Genomic DNA, 26,496 nt, shown 5'->3' with positions numbered 1-26,496 from the left:
TATTGGCTTGAGATCTGAGCTTTGACTAGGCCATTCCAACACATTTACATGTTTCCCCTTAAACCAGTCAAGTGTTGCTTTAGCAGTGTGTTTGGGGTCATTGTTCTGCTGGAAGGTGAACCCCCGTCCTAGCCTCAGATCACGCACAGAGTGGTACAGGTTTTACTCAAGAATATCCCTGCATTTAGCACCATCCATCTTTCCCTCAACTCTGACCAGTTTCCCAGTCCCATCCCCCCAGCATGATGCTGCCACCACCATGTTTGACTGTGGGGATGGTGTTCTTTGGGTGATGTGATGTGTTAGGTTTGCGCCAGACTTAGCGTTTTATTTCATGGCCGAAAAGTTCAATTTTAGTCTCATCAGACCAAAGCACCTTCCTCCATACATTTTGGGGGTCTCCCACATGTCTTTTCGCAAACTCACAACGTGTGTTATTGTTTTTAGCTGAAAGTAATGACTTTCTTCTGGCCACTCTGCCATAAAGCCCAACTCTATGGAGCATACGGCTTATTGTCGTCCTATGTACAGATACTCCAGTCTCTGCTGTGGAACTCTGCAGCTCCTCCAGGGTTACCTTAGGTCTCTGTGCTGCCTCTCGGATAAATGCCCTCCTTGCCGGTCTGTGAGTTTTGATGTGTGGCAGCAGGCCCGCTCCCTTTTAAATCCTGCTCGGCGTCTGACGTCATCAAGGGACACCTCAGGCACACTTCCTGGTGTGCAATTGCGACCAGCTCCGCCACCACACTTGCTGGCCCAAAGGGACGTAATGCTGCAGCCCAAACTTCTGGTATATGCGCGGTGTCCCACGTGGTCCTGGCAATAGTGGTCTACTTCCGAAATAATAGGGAAGGAAAACCCTAACAGAATGGAGGAAGCGCAGGCTCCAGCAGAGTCCCGGAGGGAGCATCCCTGTTGCCCCAACTACCCAGCCTAAGCCCCTGCCGCGGGAGGGCAGAAAGGGATTCCAGGTAACAGCTGCAAATAAAGTAAAATAAAAACTCTTCACCGGAGGCCTCTCTGTATACTGACCCCATAGGGATGGGAAAACACTGAGGGAGGTTGTGGGTGGGGGCATTTTAAACTCTCTCTCTGTGTATTCCTGCCCCTACAGAGGTCAAGGGTCAATCTCACTTGTGGCTGTCATGGTGGATGAAATGGAAAAAATATTCTACATTTTTCAAACCACCGCCTGGACCTGAATACTTTATGTAATAAACTGTATGTAATAAAAAATTTAGGGTACTTTCACACTTGCGGCAGAGGATTCCGGCAGGGAGTTCCATCGCCGGAACTGCCTGCCGGATTCGGCAAAACTTATGCAAACTGATGGCATTTGTCAGACTGATCCGGATGCAGATCCATCTGACAAATGCATTGAAATGCCGGATCCGTCTCTCTGGTGTCATCCGGAAAAACTGATCCGGTATAAATTTTTGCCGGATCTGTTTTGCTGGAACACTTAATGACGGACCCGGCACTAATACACTTCAATGTAAATTAATGCTGGATCCGGCATTCCGGCAAGTGTTCAGTCTTTTTGGCTGGAGAGAAAACTGCAGCATGCTACGGCATTTTCTCCATCCTGAAATGGCAAAAAGACTGAACTGAAGACAGCCTGATGCATCCTGAACGGATTACTCTCCATTCAGAATGCATTAGGATAAAACTAATCAGTTCTTTTCCGGTATTTACCCCCTAGGACGGAACTCAATGCCGGAAAAGAATAACGCTAGTGTGAAAGTACCCTTAGTATAGCCACTAGTTTATTCAATAACATGTATTTGTGTAGCGCCACCTGCTGTTTGTTCTTCTTATTTCTCTATCCACCTCAGTAACATCGCCGAGGTGGTCACACACATGCTCATATCCATTCAATTGCCATCAGCCGTGTCTAATGCTTTAAGGCAGGCATGCTCAACCTGCGGCCCTCCAGCTGTTGGAAAACTACAACTCCCAGCATGCCCGAATAGCCTACAGCTATCAGCCTACAGCAGGGCATTGTGGGAGTTGTAGTTTTACAACAGCTGGGAGGGCCGCAGGTTGAGCATGCCTGGTTTACGTAGATGCCTCCTGAGCTGTGATAGGATTAGAGCTCCAGTAGAAAGGACACATTCCCTGAAGAAGGACATGCCCCCCTGAGCTGTGATAGGAGAGCGCTGCAACAGAAAGGACATGCCCTCATGAGCTACTAGCCTGAAGAAAATCTTGCAGAGCAATTGGAGCAATGAATGAGGAGATCTCTGGACCAATGTGCGGTACAGGGCTGGTTTTGGTTTTGTTAGGCTACTTTCACATTTTTGTTTTACTTTTCTGTTGTTGAGATCCGGCAGAGGAGGTCAATACTAGAGAAAAAACGCTTACGTTTTGTCCTCATTCATTGTCAATGGGGACAAAACTGAACTGGACAGAACGGAATGCATTCCGTTTGGTTGCGTTCCCATACTGGACAGAAAATCGCTGCAAGCTGTGGTTTTCTGTCCGTCATGGGATGCGGAGCAAAGTCTGACTAATTTCATGCAAATATCAAATGCTATTAGAGATTACCTGTATGTAGATTGCGAACTTTGCCAAGATCAAAACTGTGGGAGGCTGGGAGTCATCGTGGCCAGTAAGGGAATGAATGTATCTGACTTCTGTCCTGGAGATCAAAAATTTATGAATGTGTCAAAATATAAGTAAATCAAAATACATAAGTGCTCATAAAAGCTGTGAACACACATTAACACCGCTACATACATTACTTCAGATTGAACATTTGACTTTGTAACAACAAAATAATCCTTCCAAGGTTATACCTCTCGAGAAGAACAACTCCATAGGGCTGGAATCACACATGCCGTTTTTGTGGGTGTTTTTGATGCACAGGAATGGGTCAAGAAAAAAAAATGGAAAAAAATAAAGGTTGGAAACACATGCATTTTTTTTTTCTTTTTGAACTAAAGCCAGAACTGTATCCAGCAGGAAGGAGGACTAATGTAAGTTCTTCTTTTATATTTCCCATTCCTTTTGAATCCATGAAGAAAAAAATAAATGAAAAACTTTCACAAAAAATGGATGTGTCCAGCTCATGATCATATCAAACGTTTTTTTTCTGCCTTTTGTGTGGCTTTTTGACCAGGAGCAGGGAAGCACTTTGTGCCTTCGTGTTGCCCGAGGCAAAAATTTAAACCCCTTCCCTCCAGCCAGAGGTGTAACTTGACCGGCATGCACTTTCTATAATACTGGTGTCTTCTTATGTGGCACAAAGGTCTTTGGGCCCTCTCAGGCTCCTGGGCCTGGTAGCGACTGCTACCCCTGCACCCCCTATAACTAAGCCTTTGCCTGCAGAACCATTCGTTTGAATGAGTGAAAGTTGTAGGAAAAATGTACAAAACTAGGACATGCTGCAATTTTTTCTGTTAGAATTGGGTCACTGTTTGGTTCTACGTCTAAAAACTGCCTTACATTTGTAGCATGCATAAATTCAGTTTTTTTAAATCCTGTAGAAAAGTCTAATGGGAACAATTCCTTAAAAACTGCCACAGAGCATGCTGAATTTTGAAATATACCGCAGAAACCCACAAAATCCTCAAAAGACCAGAAAATTGATATATACAAAAACAGAATATCCTTTTATATTTTAGTGCTGACTTTTATGTAATATCTGGCTGCAGTGATTTTTCCCAAATAAGGGAAAAATGCTATGAAAGTGGTGCAAAAATATAGAGGTACAGTAGGGTCCTGTAGGAGACTGAATGCTTTATTAAGGCTCCATACAGATCAGAGATTGCTTAGTCATAATATAGCTGTATGCATAAGTCGTTATCTGCTCAAAGTACATGAAACAGTACATGTGCAGTGACTGGGTGTGAGGTGGTCCCAATGATACGCTGGGTCCTCTGGACACCGTCAAGGTATCACCACTTGTTGCTGCTCTCGGTAGAGGATGGTATGGTGTGGTTCCACCATTCATCTGTCTAGGAGGATACAGAAACCTCTTAACAGTTCTAGCTGCTTCTAAGGTCTTGTTCACATCTCCGTTTCAGCAGAGAGCAGCCTGCTGGATCCCCATTGACTGCAATGAGGTCCGGCTGTGATCCGGCTGCTTTCTTGCTCAATGCCTAGTTTCGGCAAGACAAAAGCCTTTACATGCAACGGTTTTTTATGTGGCCAACAACCAGCATTTGCGCCGGATCTCCTTAACAGAGATGTGAACATAGCCTAAGTAAAACAATTTCAGTGAAATATGGGATGTTGGTGTAGTTGTTTAGAGAGAGAGAGAGACTAAAGAATCTAGAGTAGTTCAATTCTAATGAGATGTCCACCCAAGATGTTTTCCCCATTGGCATAACCTATTAAGGCATTACTAAGGGAAGCCCCTGATTGTCATTACTCCATCACTGGCTATTGTCTTCAATGAGTACCACATATCATCACATATTCCATGGGAAAATGGATTTGCTGAAAGTTGTCCTTTGTGATCATTTCTGGTGGTACTAACAGTAGGAACCCCTTACAATCAGCTGCAGAGCTACTTCAAGAAGGCATTTGTCTAAAGTCTTTACTCTTCTTCTTTTGATGTCCCGTAGTGCCGGACTCAGAAACTTGAAATCCGACAGATTACCATTATTATATTTTGCAATCATTGTGGTTGTTTGTGATTCTCAGAAAGCCATGGGAGGAAAATGATGGTCCATTATGGAAAACGTCTGAAGGAAACAAACTTCAATTTACTAATAAGAGCATTCAAAATGCTTGTATCACTTATGCACCGATTATACATTTCCTGGAGCATTGGCTTCCAATAGGACAATGAACAGCACTGCAGATTGATTAGCTGGATAAGCCTCTTTATACAAACAGAAGACACAGCCATCATTGTAGCAGAGATCTTCACGCGAGGGTCATTGTAATAGCCACATGTGATCTACACACAATACAATGTGTATCCATGCTACCGGGCTGAACATAAAGAACATCTGAAGGCGACTGCGGGAAGTCTACACTCATCAGGATATAGAAAAGAAACTAATTATATACTCTTAACAAGGTGCATTAAAAAGAAGCCACAAAAACATTTCAGGTATAACATTATGATTTAAGGTATTCTTCATCATTGAATCTCAGTAGATGATGTATTCAGAGAGAATTGTCAACATGATAAATATGAAGCAAAACCTAAGCAATAATGGAGCTGTCTAAGCAGAGCGCTGATGAAAAGCATCATGAAATATGGAATCACAGCAGAATTCTTATGGGTGTCCGACCATGAGCAACAGAAAACTACTATATAACGTCTAAGACTAAAGAGGAACATTTAACACAATGATAAAATTGAATAAATACTTACAGCCCCGGGTCTGCCAGTTTTAATATAGTGAAACTGTGTCTCCAGGGCATATTGACTAATAGTGATGCGTATTTTCAGACACGTGGCAGCCTGTCAGATGTACTAACTGCCGCAAAAAACTGATGACAGGTCTCATATTCTGTGATAACCCGATACTATGACATATAATGCTTGGATAGAGCAGTGTTTCCCAACCAGCGTGCCTCCAGCTGTTGCAAAACTACAACTCCCAGCATGCCCGCACAGCCTTTGGCTGTGCAAGCATGCTGGTAGTTGTAGTTTTGCAACAGCTGGAGGCACACTGGTTGGGAAACACTGGGAAAGAGGATCGTATTTTAGGCAGATTTTTTTTAAATCACATTGCTATTTTAACATATTAGTAATAAAACCTAAAAACCTATATTTTACAGTATATGAGGAGAGCAAATTTTTTTTTTGTGAATGGATGTCAGTAATTTCTTTGATTTAGTAGGTGTATAGAAGGTAGGGGAGGGGGTCGGGAGATAGTGTTGTCTATTGAAGATGATTGGGCAACAATAAAGACGTCCAGGGTACATAAAATATAACTTTTATAGTGTAAAAATGCTAAAAGCAAATTCTGGGAGCTCAAACAATGAAGGACTATACAGTGGTGCGGTCTTCATAATTATATGAAATGCAGCTGTGGGCTAATTGGCCAAGCGGTTCTTCACTGAAGCATGGCCGCAACCCGCCCACAGCACGGGCGCTCCGTGTGGCCGTACCCTACGGCAGAGTAGCCAGGGTGTACCTGATTTATAGCGATTTGAGATGAATTAATTCTGAACAAATCAAATTTCTTAGGTAACTTTGGCGAAGCTGGTATATCGAATTTTTCAAAACTCATCTCTAATGATAAATTGGATTATAATTGTCCCAGAAATTTGTATCATGTGTGGGGATTCGCTCTGGTAGTTAGGACTAGTGGATGCAGTATAGAGGCAAAGTACACAGTTCTTGAATCAAACAGCGGAGTTTATTCACACATTGGTGTAGAACAAAATGCAGATAAGGTGTATCACAAAACACAGGTGGCTTGGTGTTTGCTCACACACAAGGAAAGTCCATAAACAATAAAAGTCACCTTTTCTCCTGGGTGTTAATTCACACCCTGTTAGCCGTTCAGCCTCAACAAGTCCATAGGCGGTCTGTTCGCCTTTAGAGGGGCCTGAGCCCTCCAGCCCAGTTCAAACCTCAAATCCCAGCACAACCCTCAGTTCACAGCACACAGACTCCTGAGCTCCACTGTCAGAAGGAGGTAAATCCACCACACCTGGCAGTGCTGACTGGCTTTTATGCCTGGCAAAACCCGGCCTGAAACATGGGGAGTAGTTACCCATCCAGCACTTTGACTACTCCCAGTAAGAGCCATCCTGGATCAGCTATGACAGCCATGCTAAATCTCAAGGTGTCAGTTAGCAATAGCTGCTGCTGACACATAAAATACTGATGCCAGGAACCTCAGTGACACATACCTTCCATCCACGATGATTCCAGGTACCTTCATACACATGATAGTAATTTGTATTCACTGAAAATGTTAGAAAGGACAATAAATAAAACAAACGGAAATGGCAAAATTCTGAAGTAGTAGTTAAATGTCATAAAGGTGCTGAAAAAGCAATCCACGGCGAGAAGAGTATGAGACCTACACAGTGTATGGTACGGATTCATATTCCATAAGCTCCACTGTCTATAATTATCATAACTACTGTATGTGCCACAAGATCATATCACTTGTCTTGGTCTCCGTGTACCTAAACTTAAAAAAAAAAATGTTTATTACAAACTACTAAATGAAATATGAATAATGATTACAATTACATGTTTATACACTGTCCAAAAAAAGAAAAGAAAAAAGCCTTTAGCTTTGATTACAGCACGCATTCGCTGTGGCATTGTTTTGATAAGCCTCTGCAATGTCACAAGATTTATTTCCATCCAGTGTTGCATGAATTTTTCACCAAGATCTTGCATTGATGATGGTAGAGTTTGACTACTCTGTGGTGGCCAATCCATGTGTGAAAATGATGTCTCATGCTCCCTGAACCACTATTTCACAATTTGAGCCCGATGAATCCTGGCATTGTCATCTTGGAATATGCCCGTGCCATCAGGGAAGAAAAAATCCATTTATAGAATAACCTGGTCATTCAGTATGTTCAGGTAGTCGGCTGACCTCATTCTTGGAGAACATACTGTTGCTGAACCTACACCTGACCAACTGCAGGAACCCCAGATCATAGCACTGCCCCCACAGGCTTGTACAGTAGGCACTAGGCATGATGGGTGCATCACTTCATCTGCCTCTCTTCTTACCCTGATGCGCCCATCACTCTGCAACAGAGTAAATTTGGACTCATCAGACCATTAACATTACATTTTTGCCATCTGTTTAATGTACATGTTGGGGAAAAAAGGACACAAAAGTCTAGCACACCACACTCCTCTATCCTGCAGAGTTTAATAAAAAAAAAAGATACGTTAACAATTTTTTTTACAATGGAACTCTATGGTGAACGTATGGCACTGTACGCATCTGTTAACGTATACATTTTTGTTTCCTCCTTTCTATAGAGGGGTTTTGTTGAAATAAGGGTGCCTATATATGTGCATTTGAACTGTATTTGACTTTGTGTGTTTTCCACACCTCACAGTATGACTACTGCTGAGGTCTTACACATATATTTGTATTGCTGTGCTGCCACCTAATGGCCACACTGTGTTATGGTTAATGGTGTTGTAGACCAAGGACTTGTGATCACGTGTTAAAGGGTAACTGTCATGTTTTCAGCAAAAAATAAATTTTAGCATATGTGACTGCTGCAGCAGCATTATGCATAAAGCAATCTTAGTTTCTTCGCATACCACTGTTTTCCTTGAGTTATTTACTTAGTTACGGCTGTTTAAACATTCACAATATGAGGACCTTCTCAAGAAGGCTCCTCTGCCAGTTCTCTGAGACCAAAACTGCTTAACCTCAATTCCCATACACACTTGCTGTAGGCAGCAGATCCTGCCAGCCAATCAGATTGGATTACTGAGAGACACGCCTCCTCACTCTGAAGCGTCTGTAAAAGGACGGCCCTTCTGTCTTCTGTTTATACTAAAAGTAAGACAGATGAGCCCTAGCAACAGTCTTTTAAAGGACCAGTGAAAATGGACAGGGGACATTAATGACAGCTGTTATTATAAGGTAATTACAGATCTTTTGATAATCATTGACAGACTAACTCAGGTATACAAAAAATAAATAAAAAATATGACAGTTACCCTTTAACCAGCTCAGCTGCCCTAGCTTAAACCCCCTTAATGACCAGACCACTTTTTACAATTCTGCGCTACACTACTTTCAGGCTGGGTTCACACCTGAGCGTTTTACAGTGCGTTCCTACGCGCTGTAAAACGCTCAACAAGGAGTAACCAATGCTCCCCTATGGGAATGGTTCTCACCTGGGCGTTTTACAACGCGTACGATCGCGCTGTAAAACGCCTGACGCCCCAAGAAGTACATGAGCTTCTTTGGGGCGTCTTGTCACACGTTCCCACACATAGACTTTCGGGAACGCGCGACAATGGGCGTTCGCTTGTCTCTGTATGCGCGATTGCAAACGCCCGTACAATCGCGCATACAGAGCGCTCCATCGCGAACGCTCAGGTGTGAACCCAGCGTCACGGTTTATTTCTCGGTCATACAACTTACCACCCAAATGAATTTTACCTCCTTTTCTTCTCACTAATAGAGCTTTCATTTGGTGGTATTTCAGCGTTTACAAACTATGGTGCAAAAATGTGAATTTCCGCTTTTTGAAGCAGCTCTGACTTTCTGACAACTGTCATGTTTCCTGAGGTTCTACAATGCCCAGACAGTAGAAACACCCCACAAATAACCCCATTTCGCAAAGTAGACACCCTAAGGTATTCGCTGATAGTGAGTTCATGGAAGTTTTTATTTTTTGTCATAAGTTAGCGGAAAATGATATTTTTATTTTTTTACAAAGTCTCATATTCCACTAACTTGTGACAAAAAATAAAATTTTACATGAACTAACCATACCCCTCACGGAATACCTTGGGTGTCTTCTTTCCAAAGTGGGGTCACATTTGGGGTATTTATACTGCCCTGGCATATTAGGGGCCCTAAAGCGTGAGAAGTAGTTTGGAATCCAAATTCATAAAAATGCCCTGTAAAATCCTGAAAGTACTCATTGGAAATTGGGCCCCTTTGCGCATCTTGGCTGCAAAAAAGTGTCACATATGTGGTATCGCCGTACTCAGAAGAAGTAGGGCAATGTGTTTTGGGGTGTATTTTTACATATGCCCATGCTGGGTGAGAGAAATATCTCTCTAAAAGTCAACTTTTCCCATTTTTTTATACAAAGTTGTCATTATAGAGAGATATTTCTCTCACCCAGCATGGGTATATGTAACAAAAACACCCTAAAACACATTTCGCAACTTCTCCTGACTACGAGAATACCATGTGTGACACTTTTTTGCAGCCAAGATGCGCAAAGGGGCCCAATTTCCTTTTAGGAGGGCATTTTTAGACATTTGGATTCCAGACTTCTTCTCACGCTTTAGGGCCCCTAAAATGCAAGGGCAGTATAAATACCCCACAAGTGACCCCATTTTAGAAAGAAGACACCCCAAGGTATTCCGTGAGGGGCATGGAGAGTTCATAGAAGTTTTTTTTTTTGCCACAAGTTAGCGGAAATTTTTTATTTATTTTTTTCTCACAAAGTCTCCCTTTCCGCTAACTTGCGACAAAAAAATTGATCTTTCATGGACTCAATATGCCCCTCAGCGAATACCTTGGGGTGTCTTCTTTCCGAAATGGGGTCATTTGTGGGGTATTTATACTGCCCTGGCTTTTTAGGGGCCCTAAAGCGTGAGAAGAAGTCTGGAATATAAATGTCTAAAAATGTGTACACATTTGGATTCCGTGAGGGGTATGGTGAGTTCATGTGAGATTTTATTTTTTGTCACAAGTTAGTGGAATATGAGACTTTGTAAGAAAAAATAAATAAAATTTCCGCTAACTTGTGCCCAAAAAAAAAAAATCTTCTGTGATCTTGCCATGCCCCTCAAAAGTGATCTTTTTATAGCACCGCAGCGGATCCGCAAAACACATACGGACGTCTGAATGGAGCTTCACAGGGGGGTGATCAATGACAGGGGGTGATCAGGGAGTCTATTATGGGGTGATCAGGGGTTAATAAGGGGTTAATAAGTGACAGGGGGGGGGTGTAGTGTAGTGTGGTGCTTGGTGGTACTTTACAGAGCTGCCTGTGTCCTCTGGTGGTCGATCCAAGCAAAAGGGACCACCAGAGGACCAGGTAGCAGGTATATTAGATGCTGTTATCGAAACAGCGTCTAATATACCTTTTAGGGGTTAAAAAAAATCGCATCTACAGACTGCCAGCGAACGATCGCTGCTGGCAGGCTATAGATGCACTCTTTTACCTGCTGATCCTGTGAACGCGCGCTCCTGTGTGCGCGCGTCCACAGGAAATCTTGCGTCTCGCGAGAGGACGCGCCGGCGCGTCCAGGAGGAATTACAGGGCCGCCGCCAGGACGCGATCCTGCGTGCGGCGGTCCTGTACTGGTTAAAGGGGTTTTCCAGGCTCCTGACGTCGAGGACTTATTCTCAGGATAGGTCATTAATGTCCAAGTAATACATGTCTATAGCTCAGTATACTGATAAGAACTCATTACCAGCATTTACTGTGAGCTGTAAAATTAGAATAATGACCACTAAAATAATCTACTCATATACCACCAGCCTCCCAAAAAAATCACAGACATGTCTATTTTATTTCACAGACACAGGAAAAAAATTACCTATTTTTCGGACTGTCCAGAAATTTCTGGACGGTGGCACCCTGCCTGGTCCCCCTAACATCAGCTGTTCCCTGCAGCTTCCAATGCTGGAAGTAACACTGGATTTGGAACAGGAAGCACAGCTCCGGCCAAAGTGTAGTGGCCGTCCCGGTTACTCTGCTCCCATTCACTTAAATAGGAAATGAGCTGCAGTAACCCAGCATGGCCACTGCACTGTGAGCGGAGCAAGAGGTGCAGTGTCAGCATTACTGGCCTGACACACTTGGTAAAAATCGAACTAGGAAACTGGCCTAGATTATAGAGGAAATCTGCACCATCTGTGCTGCTGTTGGTTTCCTGTTTTAACGGACGATGCTGCACAGTTGCGGCACAATTAAGAGGCATGCACCTCTTAATTGTGGCGCATCTGATGCCAATAGGAGACAGGTTTAGACCGACAGTCTAATAAGTAGGTGGGTGTAGTAGCATTAATTAATGCTGAGAGCATCAAATTGCTATGTACCCGACTGGATGCCATGAGGAGGGCTTGGGTGGCCTCCGGGCATCGGCCCACCAAGAAATTTCCCTGTAGGGTCTATGAGCAGTCCACCCCTGAAGGCCAGGATGTGATATGCCAGCCTTAGTAAATGTACCTCATGTATTAACATGTCATAAAAATTGGCCAGTTGGAAATTAAGATGATGAATGAACCCGTTAAATACTTGGGAATTCAGATTACTCCGGATCCCAATGACTATGTTAGATTAAACGTGATCCCAAAAATCCAGGAAATTAAGAAGAAAATAGAGGCATGGAAAAGACTGTACATGTCGATGGCAGGTAATCTCTCACTGGTTAAGATGTGTGTATTACCCGCCCTAAATTATACCCTGTAGAATACACCACTGATAATCCCTAAAAGATACTTTAAAATAATAGCTAGCTTATTGACCGATTTAATATGGCGAGGAAAAAAAACAGAGGATAAAGTGCTGAGTTTTCAGGAGAGGGAGGGCGGACTGTCTGTACCAGATTTGGAGCTCTTCTTCAGGGCATGGATTATAAAAAATATGATAACATGGAGCAATTCGCAAAACTACAAAAATGTAATAGCAGGGATAAATAAAAGACTGGAAAAATGTAACATCTTTCAAGTCATGGAAACGGGCATTCTTGCCCAACAGGGAGGTAAATATAGACCTTTAATTCTGTTGATGGCCAAGAGCTGGGAAATGGTAAAAGAACTATGGTCCCAAACTGGGCTATATGCAGATACCGTACTATGGGACAATATTGGCCTCAAAGAGCTAGAGTCAATTGATCAGAAGATCTGGTGGAAATATGGTATATACAAATTGGGACAGGTATGGAGGGCAGGGGATATAATACCTTATGAAGAGTTGTAGGAGTGAGGCCCCTACAGTTAAAGAATGGGAAAACCGTACAAGGATGTCACTAGCCAGTGAGGAGTTTATTTGACCGGATTGAAGAAAAAAACATAGATTTGCCAGGCTGTGGCGGAGGTGGCTAAATAAAAACTGAGGGGTGGGGGGGCGGGATAATGGAGGGAAGATGGTTATATTAGTTTTTTTTTCTTTCGTTTTGTGGCAACCAACATACTACGGGTGGGGAAATATTTAGCTGTACTTAACATATGTAATTATGCAAGAATAATAAGTGTTGTGAAAAATCTTGTAAGAATTGAAAAAAATGCAATAAAGATTATAAAAAAACATGTCATAAACTTTTTTGTTAGTAACTTATTTATTATTTATTTCTTATTTCTCTATTAACAGCAAAATAAAACTTTACGTGAAAACACATAACGTGGAGAAAACAATCAGGAATGTCTTTGGATTTATTGAAGGACAATATGAGCCTGGTAAGTAATACTAAAAATGGCTTCAGTGGCTATTTAAATGAAATGTGTCACTAGAAAATCAAGTTTTTATGCTAAACTTTTCAAATTTTTGGTTTTTAAAATTTTCTATACCACTACATTTAAAAATATCCTGCAATCTTGCAGCTTTACGCCGACCACTTTCTGTTCTGTAGAGATCACTTCTCAGCAGTCATCTAATTTTTTTCTTTATTATATATAATATAAAGAAAAATATATAACTTTTTATTTCATTTTTCAAAAATAATACAATAAGAAAGAGCTTATGTAATCATTATCCAAATACAGAATTCGAAGGATCAAAGAATTACAAATATACATAAAAAAAGGAAATTTCCAACATCTCCCATCAGTATATACAGTAGAAGCCTAAGGAAAAGTAAATAAGTATTTTAAAAGAAAATAATTATACTACATCCCAGCCAATATTGAGTGGAGCCTATGTAATAAGGCGCATTTACACTATCCAAGGAGTAAGCGTTCCTTCCCGACAGTTGGCTGCTCGTAAAGAGGAGGTACATGCAGCGATCATGACCACAGTAAGAGAACGAGGGATCGTTATTGCTATCGCTCGTCACTACACATACTCATTGTTCCCGGTTAGCAGATGCTATTCAGACCGCACAATCAGCTGCCCAAGAATGACGATTGAGGTGTCTGAACCTCTGATCATTCCACCCAATGAACGAGGAAATCGCTCTGCGGCACCTTTAGACGGGTAGATTTTTGGGAACAAGCGTTCATACAAGTGTTTGTTCCCAATAATAGTCCCCAAAATCGGGCCGTGATTGTATATAAGGCAATCAAACATTTCACAGCCATCAGCAGATGGATGAGCAGCCCCTAGGTGGGATATTCAGACTGTATGTCGAGGGATCAAAGTCAATAAGGCTCCCAAATAATAAATGCAGCAGTGAAGCTACGTACGTCTCTCCACAATGGAATGATCATAGGGCATGTCCAATATATATGATAGAGTGAGCAACCCAGAGAAGAGGATCTCTAGCAAATATTTGGTATAGCTGGATTACCTTTATGAATCTCATAAAGTCATCTCATTTGTAATCACAGGCAGGATTACAATGACAAAAAAGACCTCCACAGATAGCATAGGATTCACGACTCAATAGTAGAGGTCACAGCTCGCCCCCTCCCCATCCCTGCATGGCACACAAAACATGCCTAAAATACTATGCCATAAAAGTCAATAAGTCCAATGATCCATGGGGCTACTGTACAGCATCTCTCTGAAATCTCCTAAAGACGCACACCCCAATTTTGGTTGGCCCTGTTTGTAAAGTACAGAAGGGATAAGGTATTCAATCACCTTGCTAGCTGCTTTTTTGCAGATAATTAAGTTAGGGTTGGGTCCACTGCCACATCACATGGCCCCAGTCTGACTAGCCAAGGCTGCAGAGGCAAGCAGGGAATTGACAGAGATTGACCATAAATAATGGGCGTTCACTCAGAGACAATGCCTCTGGTCTGTGGTCAAGCACCTACTAGAGGTGATGTGATTTGAAGTGGCATGTCACTGCAGGGCATTAGGAAGGCTCCATAGGCACATAAATGTCCCCTAGAATGCACTGATAAATATCTTTGAAGTCTATAAAATAAAAATTCAAATCACCCCCTTTTCATAGTTCGCATATAAAAGTAAAAAAATAAATCTAATAGGCAGTGGCGTACTAAGGGTGGGGGGCGATCAGCCCCGGGTGCCCACTCTCAGGGGGGTGTCAGAAGCAATGAGCGCTTCCATCATGGAAGCGCTCATTGCTGGAGCACAGGGAGCTGGGTCCTGTCACTCACCGCTCAGCTCCCAGCACTCCTCCACTCCTTCAGGCCAGTGGCGCACAGAATGGTGAAAGACTTTTCCCCCACTCCACCATTCTGCCTGCAAACACAGATCATGCTGCCAGCATGTGTGGGCGGAGCCTGCAGCCAAGAAATCTGCATAGGCTCCACCCACACAGTGCAGCAGAGCGATCTGTGCCTGCAGGGAAGAGAGGTATGTGAGCTTCAGGAATGGGATTTTTAATACAGGAGGTGGCACAAAGGACTTTACTACTATGGAGGGGGCACAGAGGGCATTTCTACTATGGAGGGGGCACAGAGGGCATTTCTACTATGGAGGGGGCACAGAGCCAGAGGGCTTTACTACAATGAAGGGGGCACAGAAGGCATTATTACTGTGCAGGGGGCACAGTGGGCATTATTACTGTGAAGGGGGCACAGTGGGCGATATTACTGTGAAGGGGGCACAGTGGGCGATATTACTGTGAAGGGGGCACAGTGGGCGATATTACTGTGAAGGGGGCACAGTGGGCGATATTACTGTGAAGGGGGCACAGTGGGCATTACTACTATGGAGGAGGCACAGAGGGCATTACTAGCACAGTGGGTATAATTACTATTAAGGGGGCACAATGGGCATTATTACTGTGAAGGAGGCACAGAGGGCATTACTATTAAGGGGGCACAATGGGTATTATTACTGTGATAGGGGCACAATGATCATTATTACTATGAAGGGGGCACAATGGGGATTATCAATGTGAAGGGGGCACAAAGAGGACACTACAACTGTGAAAGGGGTACAGAGAGGGCATAACTACTCTGAGGGGGCACACATCTGTAAAAAACTACTGTGAAGGTTGTACAATGAGGGCAATACTACTGTGAGGGGTTACCATTTTTTTTTATTATTGGGGGAATGGTGCCAGAGAAAGGATCCTCCCTGGGTGCCAAACACCTTTGGCATGCCACTGATAATAGGTATCTTGCGTTCCAAAATGCCCAAACTATTAAAATCTTTAAGAATTTCTGTGTAGTAAATACCATATTGGAAAAAAAAATGGGAGATTCGAAAACCCCTCAAAAATTGAATAAAAAAAGTGATCAACGAGTTATACATACCTCAAAAAGTACCAATAAAAAGTACAGTTCGGCCCACAAATAAAAAGCCTTCATACAGCAATGTAAATGGAAAAATAAAAAAGTCATGTCTGTCAGAAAATTTTGATTTTTAATTTTTAAAAAGTAGTAAAACAAAAACTAAACAAATTTGGTATCGCCATAATCATACCAACCCACAGAATAAGCATGTCATGTCAGCTCACAGTGAACACCGCAATATCAAGTCCCCAAAAACTTTGGTAGAATCGTGCGTTTTTTCCCGTTTCACCTGTTTTCCAATACAAGCTATTGTAAAATAAACAGTGCCATTAAAAAGTACAACTTGTCCCACAAAAAAAATGTGTTTATGTAAAGAGAAAACGAAAAAAAATTACTCTGAAAGTAAAACTGAATAATAGGCTGTGCCCTGAAAGAGTTCAGGTGAAAGTTATGATAATTATTAGTGTTGAGTGAATCGAATTTCAGGATAAATTTGATTTGCTGCAAAGCCGAATTCCAGCCGGCGTGATGACGTCAACTTGGGCCTATGAATGCGGCTTCTGAGGGGGGTACAATGACCCTAATTAACTAGTCCTCTGTAAAAATCACTGCCATTCACCTACATTACAGGGCTCATTTAGACGACTGTAGTGTTTTGTTGTCCGCAAATTGTGGATCCACAAACAGATACCGGCCCTTGTGCGTTCCGCATTTTGCCAGCACTATGATAGAAAATGACTGTTCGCATCTTTTGCAGCCCCACTGAAATGAATAGATCCTCACCCATTCTGCAAAATTGCGGAACAGATGTGGACGAATTTATGCGGTCGTCTGAATGAGCCCTAAGGGTCCATTCACACGTTCGTATGTGTTTTGCGGATCCACAAAACACGGACACCGGCAATGTGGGGTTCGCCGGCACTCTCATAGAAAATGCATTTTCTTATCTGCAATCCGGAAAAGAATAGGACGTGTTCTATTTTTTTGCGGAACGGAAGTGCAGATCCGCAAATGCGGATAGCACTTTCTCGCCCCATTGAAAAAATAAATGGGTCCGCACCTGTTCCGCAAAATTGCAGAACGGATGCGGACCCATTTTGCGGACGTGTGAATGGACCCTAAGTGAGAGATTAATTGTAATGACACCTGGAACTTAGTATAAAAATGGATGCAACACTGAGGTCCTATGTGAAGATCAAGTGAATTTCTCAGTAATTGCTACGAATAACATATAATAAATAATTTTATCTTTTTTTATGCACAGATCGTTATGTGCTTGTGGGAAACCACCGAGATGCCTGGGTATTTGGTGCCATTGATCCATCCAGCGGCACAGCGACTATGATGGAGCTGAGCAGAGCGCTATCAAAGCTAATACAAACAGGTATGTTATTGAGAAGGCACTACCTCAGCAGCATCTTAAAGGGAGTCTGTCATAAATTTTTCACCCAGGAAACCATCAGCAATGGCCAGCAAAACATTGCCCAAGCATGCTAGACATTGCTTTTCCAGGAATTTCACTACAGACAGAAACAACATAAAGCTGTTTTAATCATATGGAAAACGGCTCCAAAGTGCCCAAGAGGCGGCCTTTAGCCTTCAAAGTGCCCAATCCCACTGCCCTTCTCTGTGCCGTGTACTTGTCCTACTCTGAAAAGGTTTCCTCCCCTCTCCACCAACGTCACTATTGCTATTGCAATGTCACTAATGCTATTTCCATCCTTTTGTCACACCGGTGACAGGTTTTAGAAGGTCTGAAAGATTATCTGCACATTAGTGATCTGACAGCCTCTTTTTGGTTTTGGTTTCACTTTGTCTGTCCACACCTCCTGTTCATCATAATCTGAACCAATGACTCGGTGTAATTCCCATGAAAGTGGTCAGGGCTTTCCTTTCTACTTCCTCCATATACAGGTTCGCTACAATTGGTGAGACTGGCGATCCCATAGCACAGCCATGTTTTTGCTTGTAGAACTTGTCCTTATACTTGAAGTAGGTGGTACTCAGACAAAGGTCCAGTAAGGCACACACTTGGTCTGGGCTAAGTTCAGTTCTGCAGCCTAAGGTGTTGTCTAGTAGCAACTGTTTTCTGACTGTTTCAATTGCCCCTGTAGTGGGTATGCAGGTGAAGAGGGATGTAACATCATAGGAAACCATTGTTTCTTCTGTGCCCAATACCAAGTTCTGGATCTTGGTGGTAAAATCCTGAGAGTTCTGTATGTGATGTTATGTGTTTCCAACCAAGGGCGCTAGGATTCTGGCTAAGTATTTTGCCACATTGTAGGTCACAGAGTTGATGCTGCTGACAATTGGCCTGAGAGGGGTCCCATCCTTATGTATCTTAGAAAGTCCATAAATACATGGAAGGGCTTCCCCAGGGAGGTCATTATCACCTAGTGACTCAAATTAGGATAATGGAATCAACACCTTTGACCCCATGCTGGGTATAATTACCAGATGTTGATTCAGTTACATATTTATTCCCAGATAATTTTTGTACAGTCAGAATTGAGACAGCTTGTTGGAAGAACGAGTGAAACGTTTTCAAGAAATCTACAGTACGCCCAGTTGCCTTGATTTATTCTTTACAGATATACCATGACCTGGATAAATGAGAACCTTCACAGACATCGGTCTGGCTTGACCATACAGAATCTTCTCTACATGATCACTGCATGGAACACCCTTCAACACTGCCAGATTGTAAAATAGGCTTTTTATCTCAACTCCTTCTAGGTGTTTTTTCCCCCCCATTTCCCCATTTCACCGTAGTGGAGTTTGCCAATCACAAAGGATAAGGCATGCAAGCCTATTGTACCTGAAGAAGGGGTTAAACCCCGAAACGCGTTGTACCACTTGCTTTAATAAATTATTAACCTTATCACTCCAACTTTTGGGTGGTTTGTGCGCCGTGGGACATCTTTTCTATTTTCTGAATCACAAAGGATAAGCACTTAGTGTTGAAGTAGATTGTATTTAGAGAAGGAACAATCTCTGAAAAGTCACTTACACAGACTATTTGTTTTATTATATTAGACAATAAAGGGTCCAAAAACAGAGCCCAGAAACTATAGGCCGGTAAGTTTAACATTGTTGTGGGTAAACTGTTTGAAGGTTTTCTGAGAGATGCTATCTTGGAGTACCTCAATGAAAATAAGCAAATAACGCAATATCAGCATGGCTTCATGAGGGATCGGTCATGCCAAACTAATTTAATCAGTTTCTATGAGGAGGTAAGTTCTTGACTTGACCGCGGTGAATCAATGGATGTCGTGTATCTGGACTTCTCCAAAGCATTTGACACTGCACCACATAAAAGGTTAGTATATAAAATGAGAATGCTCGGACTGGGAGAAAATGTCTGTATGTGAGTAAGTAACTGGCTCAGTAATAGAAAACAGAGGGTGGTTATTAACGGTACACACTCAGATTGGGTCACTGGCACTAGTGGAGTACCTCAGGGGTCAGTATTGGGCCCTATTCTCACCAATATATTTATTAATGATCTTGTAGAAGGCTTGCATAGTAAAATATAATTTTTCGCAGATGACACTAAACTGTGTAAAGTAATTAACACTGAAGAGGACAGTATACTACTACAGAGGGATCTGGATAGATTGGAGGCTTGGGCAGAAGCAGATGAGGTTTAACACTGACAAATGTAAGGCTATGCACATGGGAAGGAATAATGCAAGTCACCAGTACATACTAAATGGTAAAACACTGGGTAACACTGACATGGAAAAGGACCTCAGAATTTTGGTGAATAGCAAACTAAGCAGTAAAAACCTGTGTCAGGCAGCTGCTGCCAAGGCCAATAAGATAATGGTTTGCATCAAAAGATGCATATATGCCCGTGATGAGAACATAGTCCTGCCACTTTACAAATCACTAGTCAGACCACACATGGAGTACTGTGTAGAGTCCTGGACTCCTGTGAACAAGGCAGACATATCAGAGCTGGGGAGTGTTCAGAGGAGGGCAACTAAAGTAATAACTGGAATGGGGCATCTACAGTACCCTGAAAGATTATCAAAATTAGGGTTATTCACTTTAGAAAAAAAGACGACTGAGGGGAGATCTAATTACTATGTATAAATATATCAGGGGTCAGTACAGAGATCTCTCCCAACCTCTCTTTACCCCCAGGACTGTGACAAGGGGACATCCTCTGCGTCTGGAGGAAAGAAGGTTTGTACACAGACATAGAAGAGGATTCTTTACGGTAAGAGCAGTGAGACTATGGAGCGCTCTGCCTGAGGAGGTGGTGATGGTGAGTTCACTAAAAGAGTTCAAGAGGGGCCTGGATGTATTTCTGGAGCGTAATAATATTACAGGCTATAGCTACTAGAGAGGGGTCGTTGATCCAGGGAGTTATTCTGATTGCCTGAATGGAGTTGGGAAGGAAGAAATTCCCGTAAAGTGAGGAAAATTGGCTTCTACCTCACAATTCTTTTTTTGCCTTCCTCTGGATCAACTTGCAGGAAAACAGGCTGAACTGGATGGACATATGTCTTTTTTCAGCCTTATAAACTATGTTACTATAGTAAAAAAACTAAATAAAAAGTTCTGCGATTATGGGCTAAATCACAACTGCAGGTTTTAATGCACTATTAAATGCATTTTTTTGAGCCGACCCATAAGGGTGGGTAGAAAAGAGAAGACATTGGAGTCTTTCCTTTAGACTTCATTCACCTCAGCATTGTATTTTCGGTTGCTCTGCTCCATTATGGGAGCAGAACAGCAAAACGAATCGAAGCGCTGGAACCTAGCAGGAAGTATACAATTGCCGCCAAATAGGTCATATTGGCTAGAATGAGGTCTGTCGGGTTCCCGTAATTGGGCCCAGCATTTTAGAGCACTGTCTTTAATGGGATCTGCTATAGAGGCTCCTAACAGAGCTTTTCCTTCCTTTTCAAATCACTACTGGCTTTGGTAATAAAAGCAAAGAAAACCTGCTCAAAAAAATCTGGAACTATTTGAGATACAGAGCTGGTTCTAGCTTTGTTAGAAGGAGATTGTAATTTACCATAGGATGTGTGATTTTCATTTTTTTTTTTACCTTAATCATGGGATAACCCCTTTAAATTAATTGCCTTGTCACCACAATCTCCTCCCCCATCCCCCAACATGGTCCTCGAGTGGTCACCTACTTCTCATCTAAGGCCAGTATAGAGTAGACTTAGGGCTTTTTCACATGAGTGTGTGGGAATCATGCTCTGTGTGAGAGAGGGATCGTGCGTTCTGGACTTACGAAGCACACAGCATTATCATGATTGATAATGTTGTGTGCCTGTGTCACCTTTCTGTAACAGAATCACTATTATTCCGTTATAGAAAGGTTACACAGAGGGACACAGGATTATCAATCATGATAATGCTGTGTGCTTCCCTAGTCCAGATCGCACAATCCCTCTCTCACACAGAGCATGATTCCCACAAGGGACACGCTTGTATGAAAGAGCCCTTAAGCTAATTTGGGCAGGAGTGGCTAACCATCTAATGTGTATAGAGGGGGAAACCAACTTACCCTGGCAGCAGGTGTCAGGAGAAAGAAAGATCGGGCTGTAAGATTTCAACATGTCCCATCATTTTGTTTTCAGGGGAAATAAGCCACTTCCATAGATGTGTGGCAGCAATTGTTTCCTCATTCCCCATTAAAAACTCATGTATGTTTGAGATTGGGATAGATAGCTGTCAGTCGAACAAGTGTATGGCCAGTATTAGGGTCACATCTGTTATGAATGGATCCGGTCAGTGGCGTGCCTAGGGTGTTTGGCACCCAGGGCGGGTCCTTTCTCTGGTCCCCCCCCCCCCTCCAAATACTTGACCACATACCTCTTACATCCAGGGGCATCTGCTTTCATGTAGACCTTCCCTTTCCTCTTCTCCTCCATTAGACCGCCATTACAAATTCTTTCAGCCGCATCTCGTCTCTACAGAGTTTGTAACACAGACACGTTAGATTTCTCAGTTTTTCCATCAACCTCCCCATCCTAGTGTCCAGACAATGCCATCCTGCTGCCACCCCAATACTATGCCCATTGTGCCCCCCAATGCTCCAGGTACTATACTGCTGAAAAAATAGTTACCCCAGTAGACATAATTGGGGTCATTTATCAAACTGGTGTAAAGTAGAACTGGATTTCCAAAAGAGCTGTCAAAAATGAAAGGTGGAATCTGATTGGCTGCTATCGGCAACTAAGCCAGTTCTACTTTACACCAATTTGATAAATTACCCCAAATGTCCCTATAGTGTCCACAGCAGCTATAATGTCCCCTAGAGTGCCCCCAGTAATAATAACACCCTCTATTGTGCTCCAGGTAATAATCCCTGTATAGTGTCCCCAGAAACAATAGAAATGCCCCTACAGTGCCTCCCCAATAGCAATGCCCCCCACGCTGCCCATATAGTAATTTCCCCCACACTGCCCCATAGTAATCCCACCATAGTAATTTCCCCCTATACTGCAATTTCCCCACAATGTACTGCCCCCCCATGTCCCCCAAAGTTAAAAAATAAAATAAAAAATAAATAAAAGCTAAATACTTACCTATGTCCAGGCGCACTATGGCAAGCGTGCACGCTTCACTGTGCTGCGTCCCAGCAGAGGATCACGCGGTGACGTCATCACGCACGCCTGACCCAGGATTTAACTACCACATAGGCCTCAGGCCTACTACGCCTGAAGCCAATAGCGGACACAGACAGCAGAGGACCCCAGTGCAAAAATGTGCCTGGGCACCTCCACCACCCATGCCAAATTCTCAACCTAACCTATTCCCTCCTAATATTACATACAGCAATACAAAACATACAAGGTAAGGCAACCTTCACACCCGCGGCACTACGATCCGTCCGGACACAAAGCACAGCATGCAGCAGTTTATGTCCCGCTGATTCTCTGCATTTTTGCCAGATTGTGGCAGGATCTCTGCCGTACCCCATTATAGTTAATAGGGCCGGCGGGCATTCCGTCTGCATCCAGCAGTGCCGGATCCAGTGAATTCCGGCAGGCTGTTCTCAGCTGGAACAGCCTGCCAGAATCACTAACGCAGATGTGAAAGCAGCCTAATACAGTGTCACATACCTTGTACATCCAGTGACGTCTTCATAGATCTTCTCTTTCCTCATCCTCTCCTTTTAGACCAGACCACCATGATGATTCCTTTCAGACGTCTCTTCTCTATGCAGTTTGACAGACAGACAGCTTAGTTTCCTACATTTCCAACATCCTCCAACCTTCTGAACACCCCATCCTGTGCCTGCTGTTCTCCCCAATACTATACTGCAAAACAGATAACCCCCATAAAATTACTAGTACTAGATAGTGCCCCTTCAATAATTATTGCCCTAAAAAATAACTGCACCCAGCAAATAATGTCCCTGACACTAAGAAACAATGTCCCCCAAAAATAATGATACAAAAAAATGCCCTGTTGTGTAGCAGTAAAAAAAATATCTCCTCTTAGTGCCCCTATTAGAGCCAATGTCCCTATAGTGCCCTCATGCCTGCATCAGAGGAATGGGTAAGGGAAACACCTCTCCCCTGCCCCGCTGCAGCATCCATCTGTATCGCTGTCCTGAGGACGGCGATATAGATGAATATAGAGATGAACGCTTCTACAATGGAAGCGCTCATCTCTCTCTGCCCTGCCATGGAACCTCTCACAGGCCCCTATACCGCACTGGGCCCCTGTGCAGTCGAACCAGCTGCATAGGCGATATGTCCGCCTCGGCCTGAAGCCTATGGCAGCTGGTTCGGCAGCGGGGCAGGGAACTATGCGCTTCCGTACCCCGCCGCAGTATGTGGGCGTCAGCGCTCCAGCAATCTGTATTGATGGAAGCGCTCATTGCAGACCGCCCCCCCCCCCCCCCCACCCCCCTCTAGGCATGAAACTGGATCAGGTTGTATCATCTTTAACACAGCAAGGATGGATCCGTCATGAACTCCATAGAAAAGTCAATGCAAGACGGATCCGTTTTCTATTGTGTCCGAGAAAACATCCGTCCCCATTGACTTACATTGTGGGTCATGCCGGATCTGTTTTGCTCCACATCCCATGACGGAAAGAAAACCACAGCATGATGCGGTTTGCTCTCCGGTATGAGAACGGAACAGAATGCATTTTGGAGCACTCCGTTCTGTTCAGTTAATTTTTGTCCCGATTGACAATGAATGGGGACAACACTGAAGAATTTTTTCCCGGTATTGAGACCCTATGACTGATCTCAATATCAGAAAATACTGATGCTAGTGTGAAAGTAGCCTTAGTCTGCCAATGAAAAGCTTCTTATGTAACAAATAATAAAATGTCATCAAATAATGCTTTAAAGGGAATCAGTCACCTCCTTTTACGATTTTAAGCTGGCTCCATCGCTATGTTGACTAAAGTAGCTTATTTCCAGGACTCTTCTTTTTACTTTATTTCGTTTAGTAGTTTTGATGTAAAAGCGATTTTTATGTTATGCTAATTAGGGTCCAAGGTGCCCAGAGGGGCGTTTTTTTCCTTCTCCGGTGCCCAGTGACGCCCCCCCTGCAGTGCCCAAGAAAGCCTCGTGATCATCAAATAACCTCCCACAGCCCGGCAAACTGTTCCGCCTCCTCCCCACGTCATAGTGTACCTCATAGAAATGCCCCGTCCTTCTTCCTGTCTGCGGCCAGAAAACTCGCGCAGGACAGGCCTGCGCGAGTTTTCTGGCCGCAGACAGGAAGAAGGACGGGGCATTTCTATAAGGTAGACTATGACGTGGGGAGGGGGCAGAACGGTTTGCCGGGCTGTGGGAGGTTATTTGATGATCAGGAGGCGTTCTTGGGCACTGCAGGGGGGCGTCACTGGGCACCGGAGAGTGAGAAAAACGCCCCTTGGACCCTAATTAGCATAACATAAAAATCGCTTTTACATCAAACTACTAAACGAAATAAAGTAAAAAGAAGAGTCCTGGAAATAAGCTACTTTAGTCAACATAGCGATGGTGCCAGCTTAAAATCGTAAAAGGAGGTGACAGAATCCCTTTAAACAGAAACATAAAATAACCAGTACAAAACAGTATGTGATGTCTGCCAATAATTGTACTGGCTGCGGCAGTGACTGAATCTCCTTGTGTCATGTGACCATTTGCGATGACATCAGTGATTGGCTGCAGGCGTGGTCAAACCGGATGTTTCTGAGAGAGCCCAATAGAGCATTACTAGCCAGGAGGAGAAATGGGAAGCAGGTACAAAAGCTTATTTTAACAGGTCGAGCAAAGTGAGGGGATTTGCCAACCCCCCATTCTTGCACAACCCCTTTAAGGTGCCCATACACCTTCAACAGTTTTTTATTCACCAAACAGCTATCTCGTCCAACTCCTCCATACACAGTCAGTTCGCCCAGCATGGGTTTTAAATGAGGAAAGAGGAGAAAGTCATTGTCACATAGCTCTGGTAATGGCTTTTCTCAAGAGAGAACAAAAGGCTTGTGTGAAATTCAATGTACCCGATCCCTCTCTCCCCTGACATCATCTGGTAAGGATAGTCAAGAGTTCCACATAAATGTTAGACTGTCGGCCAGTCCCACCAAAAACGATAGGTTTGGTTTAGCTTATATATTTGAACAAATCCCAAGCAACTTCCCCACAAATAGTCAAGGCCGCCCATGCTCCCTTAGTGCCCCCACACAGTAGTGTTGGTCCCTTAGTGCCCCCCTAAGTGAAGCTCCTGGAGTATTAATAAAATAAAAAATATATATGATGACCCTGCACAGGCTGGGGAATGGGGCCCGGGCCCTAATGGATGACTTACACAGCAGATAGACTAAGACCCAAATTTGGTGGCCGACTTCAGTTGCATTGTCTGTCATCCATTAGGGCCTGGGCATACCTTAATAATTACTATGGCTGCTACGGTGGTAGTTCCAGCCCTGGATAGAGAAGTCCATAGAGACATCACTGCAGATTAACATCTGCATTCCAGAGCCTACATTATATACTGCGTTTCTGACAATGACATGTAAAGACAGCAGATAGCAACTTTGGACTGCATTTAAAAGTAAGATTTCAGCTCCTCCATTGAGCTACAGAACTGAGCTGAGATACCTGACACTAATGAATCCTGGCATCCTTCGCATCCTGTTATTCCAGCTCTCTGCATTATTGGGATTGTAATTCAGCAGCTTTACAATAACACCAGGTGGTGGTTGTGCTCTTCTTGGAATCTACATGCGCTCTCCAAACCTCTGATGTCTGCTCCTATCTACACAACATGTACATTGAAAACAGCGTGGGACAACATGTGGAGGAATATTAGATTATTTCTGAGAAAAACAAACCTAGATATTAAAAAGGGTTTTCCGAGACTTTTACACGGATGACTGATCCTCTGGATAGGTCATCAGTAACTGAGGGGTGGGGGTCCGAAACCCAGGATCCCCGCCGTTCAGCTGTTTGAGAAGGCACCAGCGCTCGCAGTAGTGCCGCAGCCTTCTCTGAGCTTACTAAGCACAGCGCCATACATTATACAGTGGCTGTGCTTGGTATCGCGCTCAG

At 43.4% G+C, this 26,496-nt stretch overlaps 1 protein-coding gene across 2 annotated transcripts in view; it reads left to right on the top strand.

Moving 5' to 3' along the window:
• The window catches only part of LOC122922105 (N-acetylated-alpha-linked acidic dipeptidase 2-like), a 160,497-nt gene that overhangs the window by 95,949 nt on the left and 38,052 nt on the right, over positions 1-26,496 (top strand). For both annotated transcript variants that reach the window (XM_044272577.1, XM_044272579.1), the window contains 2 exons: positions 12,970-13,055; positions 17,233-17,352. In XM_044272577.1, coding sequence (XP_044128512.1) covers positions 12,970-13,055; positions 17,233-17,352 — 206 coding nt within the window. The remainder of the gene's footprint in view (positions 1-12,969; positions 13,056-17,232; positions 17,353-26,496) is intronic.

The sequence above is a fragment of the Bufo gargarizans genome, chromosome 11, assembly GCF_014858855.1.
Source record: "Bufo gargarizans isolate SCDJY-AF-19 chromosome 11, ASM1485885v1, whole genome shotgun sequence".
NCBI lineage: Eukaryota > Metazoa > Chordata > Amphibia > Anura > Bufonidae > Bufo > Bufo gargarizans.
The sequence above is the reverse complement of the archived record's forward strand: the minus strand, read 5'-3'. Positions and strand labels throughout refer to the sequence as shown.